General features: G+C 35.1%; 1 protein-coding gene across 1 annotated transcript in view; it reads right to left on the bottom strand.

Annotated features, from left to right (window-relative positions):
- Nucleotides 1–8,667, bottom strand: part of LOC107710082 (dedicator of cytokinesis protein 4-like) — a 115,482-nt gene that overhangs the window by 58,263 nt on the left and 48,552 nt on the right. Inside the window, exons 7-11 of the mRNA XM_016514788.1 lie at nucleotides 6,817–6,968; nucleotides 3,203–3,284; nucleotides 3,060–3,120; nucleotides 2,833–2,965; nucleotides 1,937–2,025 (exon numbers count right to left, since the gene is read on the bottom strand). Coding sequence (XP_016370274.1) covers nucleotides 1,937–2,025; nucleotides 2,833–2,965; nucleotides 3,060–3,120; nucleotides 3,203–3,284; nucleotides 6,817–6,968 — 517 coding nt within the window. The remainder of the gene's footprint in view (nucleotides 1–1,936; nucleotides 2,026–2,832; nucleotides 2,966–3,059; nucleotides 3,121–3,202; nucleotides 3,285–6,816; nucleotides 6,969–8,667) is intronic.

The following is an 8,667-nucleotide window of genomic DNA, read 5'->3' as shown; positions in this document are numbered from 1 at the left end:
AAAAAAAAAAAAAGAAAAAAAAAAAATCTCAATGATTCTAAAATAACACTGCCTTACACGTAATTTCCAGCTATTTTTAACCTGTTTTCCTAGTCGTCTGAGCAGTCAGGTCAGAGTTTTGCTGAGCTTTGGAAAACTGGGCAGCTTAGGATGGAAAATAATGCAATGGCCCATCGTTACATGACAGTAAAATGATTAAGCAAACATGCATCAGGGTCTGTGCTACTGCAGCTCTTAATGATGCTCTGAAGCAGCACTGAGGTTGATCATAAATACTCAATGGCAACGGCTTCATGTTGTATAGTCGCTGTTTGATGGCACAGGGTCAGAGAAGTGCTGGTGGAGAATTATTCAATTACTGAACTCGCACAACGTCTCCATTAATCACACAGACAGATTCAGAGCGTGCATGTGGGAATTGAGCCAAACTGACCTACCCAAACCCAAAATGTTACGTCAGTATAGCATGTATTCACTTCTCAGCAATTAGAAGACAATAATTAATAAAATGTGCTATGCAAATGATTTACATTTGAATGCATAATGCATAGGATATTTAAGTCACTATATAAGACTATATATAATGGATGTCAAGGTTAAATATAAAATCAAGGCAAAATCTTTAATAAAAATGTAAATAAAATGAAATAAAAGTAAACAAATTCAATTAAATAATTAAATTTATTATTATTTTGTTAATAAAATAATATTAAGTTTAAATACAATCTGAATAAAAATAAGTAATTAAATAATAAATATCACTAAAACTAAACTAAATTAAATTAAATGTTAAGCGCCCTTTAGGATTGGCTCTAAATTAACAAAACTCCATTGGATTTTTTTGATAAGTACTGTACTAAATAAATATTCAGTAATCTCTAAATGTAACATTGCTCTATAATTACAGTCCAAGTACAGTTAATTTATTTTCAGCCCATTATCATAATCATTATCATAATGTTTAATAAGGTCCTGATAAAGCTGTTTCTTTGTTCTGCTCAGCGTAACTGATGTGGTAGAGATTAATCTAATAGAAACATGATGAGTGAGTATTATAGTATGGATGTGATCTCATTTCCCACCGCATGAGCAGGCGTTTAACAAACCTGCACTGAATAATTTCATATGCTAGCAGAAATCACATCTTCATTCATTTGGATAAAATCTTGATGTAGCTTTTGTGAGCATTACTGTTCATTGTTTGGTGAATAAATGACTTTGAGTCAGTCATCATAATTAATGTATTCCCTGCTTTTGTGATGTGATTATTCAACATCTAACGGATGTAGAGGTGCTGCGTACATTTACTAGCCCTTCACAGAAAATGCAGAAATCGCAAAAAGCTGCAAATCTACCATCTGGATGCTTGTGCTTCTTTTATGTGCTTCTTTATGGTTTTTTTCCCCTGCCGGAAAGAAATTTATTACCTTATACTGTTCGGATAAGCCACCCTCAGGGTCCTTTCATGCTTCTTCAGATCTAAAATTATTAACTTCCAGTCATCATGCAAATGAGGTTTCAGGGAGAGCCGAGCATCTTTATACCACCGCCAGATATGCTGGCAAACCGCGTACACAAGCATTATGCTGAAAATGGGGGTATTTAATTTAAGTGGAAATACACTTTTGAAGGTTTTATTTTTCCTGAAGTCCAAAGTTTCATGCACCAAAAACAGCCTTGATTGGGTTTTTATGACCATTTTCCAGCCTCTCTCCGACCTTTAGAATAAAAAAGGCTGTTATGTTACAGTACCTTTAAGACTATGCAAATGACCTCTTATATGTTGCTGGATATTAAAATAAATGCTGACATGTAAACATGGGCGGACTTATGTTAATGGTATGATGTCATAACCATGGCAATTTCTGAGCCATTTACGAAAATTGTTTTTAATAAATGACTTGACTGAATCTCAAGCTTGTGATGGTTTTGTTACCTGTGTTGGAGCCTGAGAGGTTGTATCTGGAGTTGACTTTCTTAATGATGTTGTCGTGTATTTGACTCCAGTCACTTTCTGTGTTGCAACTGCAAAAAACAAGGACAATCAGAGTGCTGGATTCAATCACAGAGCCACACAGATTCATATCTGTGCAATCATATTAACAGCCCAAAGGACTGGCCACGAGCCAGCTGATAATGTGTGAACCAACAAAGATCTAGAGCAAAACACATCTGTCTGCCATCCAGTGCAAAGTAGGCCACAATATTACAGATCATTGAGACAGATTTCCATTTATATTTCAGATACCAACTCTCTTCATTGAACAACTGGGTTAAATTTGTTTTTAAAAAAAAAGTTAAAAAATAATTTGTCATTTAAACCGATACATTTTATATATAAAAGAATGTCTACTTACAAAAATAAAAAAAAGATTAAAAAAAGTTTTCCTGTTGACAAATTACTAAACAAATCTTTTAGATAGTTTTCTGAATAAAGTTGTTGATGGATTATCTTTATTAAAAAAAAAAGAAAAAGGAAAAAAGCGGCTTGGAATTTATGACTTTATTTCATAAGTTTCATGCCATGTTATCATCTAATACAGTTTTTTTCCCACATCTTTACTTATTTATGTGTTTCATGCATTGTCATCATCTAAAACTATTCTCAAGGCAAATTAAAAAAAATTCTGGACATCACAATTTTGAAATTCCATAATTGTAGAAAATTATTGAACATGAACATGATGGTGACTAGGCAACCGCATCCAATCTGACCAATTAGGGGAAAGAGTAAGTCTGAAAACAGAAAGTCAGACTTGGAAGTCAGTTTATTTCACGGTCCTGAGGCGTTATGCGGTTTGTTTGTGTGTGTGTGTGTGGATGGTCACTTACGCATAGACCTTCAGCAGGTGGTCGTCTTTAGAGTCAGCAGTGAGAAGATCAGCGATGCTGACCACAGCACAGCCGAATGGACGTCTGTACTGCACATTACACGTGTTCTTCTTCTCTCCTGCACCCATCCTCCCTACACACACACACACGAAACAATCAGCGCTCATCACACGTCTTCAGGCTCTTTGGAATCAGTAATTATTCAGTGGAGAAATATCGGCTTTTACCAATCCTAATGATGTGTACGACAATATACACGTCTTTTCTCAGGTCGCCGCTGCCCAGATCCTGAACAAAACATAAACGATAGTTAATCAACACAGATTACTCTGCATGATTACTCTGGCGGTGATTTCATCTCAACACTCACCACAAAAAGTGTGCATTGTCTTTCGGTCTTCTCTGGAAACTTGGGCAGACCGTTTTTATTGAGTTTAACAAAGAACCTTTCACTGCAAAACAAAGAGAGAGAGCGAGAGAAACACTTTCAGTTTTATACAATGGGTTTATTCTGTACAAATGCGGTTTAAAAATACAGAGCTCTCAAGCAATTGCATTTTTAAAGTCCGTGAGGACAAAATACTGCATGTGTAATTTTTGGCACAGCAGATGCAATGCTGTTAAATTCACTTTGCCTAATAAAATATTTACCAAGCAAAATCTCATACAAAACAAAAACAACAAGTGACAAAACAAACCAAAATAAAACAAAACAACAAAACAAATATTTCAGGACATTAACACAGCAATACATTTTTTGTACTGCAGTAATACTATGAGTTTTTTTATATGCACCACAGTAACACCATGTTTCTGGACGTACAAAAGTAATATGTTTTTTGGTCATGTACAAAATAAAATATCCATGCTTTTGTACATGTACCATGGTGATATCATGGTCATTTATTGGATACGTAACATGGTATTATTTTAAAACTAAAACAAAGCACAAAAAAAGTAATACCACAGTAATACCATGTTTTTACAATGCACATTTTTTTTTCAAACATAAATTGGTATTTCTAGCTGATACCATCCCTGTGCCACATGACTTTTTTGTGAGCTGCTGTATTTTTGAATATATGCATCTAGAAAATTACAGAAATGTTCATGTAAAGCATGAGCTGTCAATACAAGAGAATAACGGGACAGACACATGTGTCCTTCACCCACCAACCTCATAATCCAGATACATGACTTTCACAGCTCCATGATAAAAAAGAGGAGCGGCCCTATAAATGAATCCCAACAGGAACAATAGCTGGCAATAGAAATCCAACAAAACTTACAGATCCAATCCGCTCAGGAATATACAGACATTCATGCACGGACTTGTATTAAACCGGCCTTTCACACAAACACCATGTAATTAACTTGGAATTGTTGCGATCCCAGCGTCCCATCGGCAGAGGCAGGAGCACAAAGGCTGTTTTGGCCTTTGACATGCAGCTGCAGGGCTGCGGTGGCTTTCTGAAGAGGGGTCTGTGGACACTGGGATACTGCTATCGGCAGATATCATGCCAACATTTCCATAACACACAGACGGGCGGCTTTCTTTCACTCTCGCCCCAATATTTGATATTTCCTCCCTTGATGCTGGGGATTGAAACACGACAAGTTCAAATGGGACACCGATACGAGCCCCCCGCCTCCCGCTGGATAAATCTGGATAAATCGGCATGGCCGGAAAAGTGATCCCTGTATGTCTGGGTGGATATATTAAGCGTGCCACAAAACGGTCCTGTGGGAACAGAGGGGGAGCCGTTACCCAGAAAGCTGTCAATCAGCACTTTGTACACATCATGTGGCAAAAATGAAGTGAAACACAGATGGACTCTTTCACAAACACTTGACTTGGCCCAAGGGGCTTTTGGTGGCAGCGCTCAGACTGTCTAAAGAAAAATGAATACAAACAGCACCCTCGTCTTTTTGTAACAGCACTCGCTGTCCGTGCGCCGCTAGACGAAATGGGTATAACTGGTAACATGAGCTGCATAACACCAGGACTGGTGCTGAATCACTCCACTCAAAGAAATGCAGCAGGATCAGTACAAGTTAAAAAAAATAAATAATAATAAAATAAAATAAAAATTTAACTTAGTTTGTAAATTAGAAAACAATTTTGTTTATTTTAATAAATAATAATAATAATAGTATATAAAAATAATAGATTAATATAATACGATACAAATACACTTTATAAGAAATTATTCTTATAAATGTTAATAATAAGAAAAAGAAAATTGTATATAATAAATTCATATAATAATAGATTAATGTAATAATATGAGTTTATAATAGCTCTCTTTTGACTTTTTTTAATTGTAATAATTTAAGGAAGTTAATTTAGCAAGATGCTAAATTACAGACAAACAGAAATAAAAATGAAATAAGTCATAAATAAACAAAATAATACTAGTATGCAACAACACGGTATATCTCCAAAAAGTATCATATATTAAACCAAATACATACATAAACAAATAAATTATCTTCCTCCTCCTGCATTTCTTCTCTTAGCTTCCTTCCTAGGCTAGTTTCATCAATTCAGCAATAAATTCATTGCTTTTGTTGCTCTTTTGTAAGCTGCTTTGGATAAAAGCATCTGGTAAATGCATAAATGTAGATGTTTCTTGCATACATTCTTACATCAGTAATGTGCAGTAATGCGTGTAACAACAGCACATTAAACGCATTTAGTGTAAAATATACAAATTGGGATAGCCCTAGTGATTCCCGGGAATCTGGGCAGCAGTGTGATTGAATCCACAGGAGCTGTCAGGATGGACACTGAGCAGATTTGAAGCCGCAGGCTAGTCTGGCAGAGGCTGGGGGAGCAAAAAAAAGGGAGCCACCATTCTATATAGAAACAAAAAAGAAGAAGAATTAACTGGAAACCAGCCAATTCTAACCAGGTAGGGAAATCAGAGCCACATTAATACTCTCCTTTAAGACTACAGACAGGGACTGAGGGGAAAAAATCTCCAATCAATGAACAGTGGGAAAACATTGAGACAATGTGAGCAAACGCCAGCGAGCAGCTGCTGAGACGGTTACAGTCTGTAATTAACCATTAGAGGAGATAAACAGGTACACACACACACACACAGAAGAAAAACCATCTGAATGCTCTCACAGCCTCCACTGCAGGTGTGTTTCCCTGATGAAAACTGTTTATTTGTTTTTCATCTGTCTGCCAGTGGCCAGGAACAAACACAGGATGAAGTTCATGTAATGAGGTTATGATTGAAGAGCACATCCTGGATACAAATAGGATATTTTACCACAAAAGGACTTTTATTATAACATTGCTATCAAAGCTTGTTTAGGCCACAGGATTAAAAAACAAAACAAAAACTGTAACGCCGACTTCTTATCTCACAATTCAGACATTTTTTTTTTTGCAATTCTGAGTTTATAGAATTCAGAATTGTGAGATATAAATGCAGAAAACCGCAACTGCGAGAGAAAAAAGTCAGAATTGTGTCTCAATTACCTTTTTATTTCTTTATTATGTGGTGGAAACAGGCTTTCATTAGAAAATGGAAATGTTTCCAAACATCAAATCAGCATATTAGAATTTCACAATATTACTACTTTTACTGTATTTTTGATCAAATAAATGCAGCCTTTATGAGCAGAAGAATCGTCTTTCAAAAACATTTTAAAAATCTTACCGACCCCAAACATTTGAATGGTAGTGTACCAGTGTAAATCTACATTTATAATACATTTACAGGTGCATCTCAATAAATTAGAATGTCGTGGAAAAGTTGGTGGGTTTTTGTTAAATGTGAGCCAAAATCATCACAATTAAAAGAACCAAAGACTTAAACTACTTCAGTCTGTGTGCATTGAATTTATTTAATACACGAGTTTCACAATTTGAGTTGAATTACTGAAATAAATGAACTTTTCCACGACATTCTAATTTATTGAGATGCACCTGTATAACCATGTATAAATGATTGGTTAGACCCTCACCTGAGCGGTTTGTTCTCTCGACTATCATAGATGAAGAAGAAGACCTCCAGGTCTTCACCCAGGTTTGAGCTCATCAGACTCTTCAAATGGACAAACAGGTGATGTGTGCTGACAGGAGTCGGAGTTTCCTTCTTCCGTTGCCGATTCTCCATCTATCCATCCAAACACATAAAGGTGATTACATGTGATGCATCCATTTTTTCAATAAAGCAAGACATAAAAGTGACCCAGTAACACAATGCACATGAAGACTTTGCATTGTGATTTTCTTTTTTAACACCAAGAAAAGCAGGAAAAGCTGTGCATAATATCCTCAGAAATGCATTGAATATTCCACTGAATTCCAGCACCTCCATGTTCACACCATGACTCCTTTACAGCCAGCCAAATCTAATTTGTTTCAGTTAATATGCTCCTTTCTTTGCAATGACACCACAGAGTGCAATGTCAAATGCACACACACACCCTCACATGCATTGCATATCACTGCACACAGGCTTATTTTAAGTGCACATTCACACCGTTTTTGTGTAACAAACACACTTCTCACATGGGAGCATCAGTTATTGGACCGTGTGAGTCGTTGAACCGCACCGCATTCTGATTGCACATCTCTGTGTGAGGACACTGAGATCTGAACAGGCGTGATGTGAAATATAAAAAGACCAACAGGAAGTACATGTGCTCTATCTGTGTGTATGCATGAGGAGGAGAGAGACAAACACTAATGAACACACTTTAATTGAAAAAGTTGTTCTAATACTAACCAATTAAATTAAAACAATGACAAGTAGCCTGTAAGTATTTCTGACTTAATTAGCACTGGAAGTTTTGCAAGCAATTATTCAAGTAAATCGACAGTCATTAGTATTAATGTGTCCCAAGTTATGTTAAAAAGAGTACATCGGTGGTGTGCTGATAAGAATTTATTTTTGTTCTAATATTACACACAATCCCCTGCAAAACAGAAAATGAGGAGAATGCAATGAAAAGTTTGCAATTATAAAAAAAGCTACATTAATAGTTTTTAAATGCATGAACATAATAATGCAATAAATAATAAATAATAATGTATTTTAAGGTAATGCGTTTAATAAGATGCTAAGACTTATAAAATAATTACGATATGCAAAAAGTTAAATAATTAAATTGCATCCAAAATAAAATAAATGCAAGAACATAAAAACGTAATAATGTAATGTAATAAATAATAAATAATAATTTATTTTAAAGTAATGCATTTAATGAGATGCTAACACATGTAAAATAATTATGGTATGTAAAAGGGTAAATAATTAATTGCATCTAAAACAAATTTAAAAAAAAATAATAATAAAATAAAATTCTACTTTATGTAAATGTCAAACCATTTTTATTCATGCAACTGTTATAATTATGAAATAATTATTTTAAATAATAATAATAATAGTACTGTAATAGTATTATACTTTATACAACTGATATAATTATGAAAAAAATATTTAAATAATATTAAGTTGTATGAATAAAAACAAAGGTATTGAAGTATCATAATAACAGAAGTAAAAATTAATCAAAGAGAGCAGTAGTTCCTCCTTCACGAGAAATGACATTAACAGAAGCTCAAATAACAGAGTTTTAATGGGAATGAATAGGCTAAAAAGATAAAGCACTGGAATTTCAATAAGGACTTTATTCCCTGTTTGGCAGGCCAGAAGGTTCTGGACTCTAATGCCGAGTTCACACTGCATGATATTAGCCCGATTTTTCACTCGCCGACAGGTTTTGCGAAATCGCCGACAAATGCCAGACATCGGAGGCAAATCGGTGCTCGTTCACGCGAGTGACAATCACGCAGTGTGAATTATCAAA

This window comes from Sinocyclocheilus rhinocerous, unplaced genomic scaffold, assembly GCF_001515625.1.
Source record: "Sinocyclocheilus rhinocerous isolate Xijiao unplaced genomic scaffold, SAMN03320098_v1.1 scaffold1708, whole genome shotgun sequence".
Taxonomy (NCBI): Eukaryota; Metazoa; Chordata; class Actinopteri; order Cypriniformes; family Cyprinidae; genus Sinocyclocheilus; species Sinocyclocheilus rhinocerous.
Note: the sequence above shows the minus strand (reverse complement) of the source record. Positions and strands in the feature narration are given on the sequence as shown.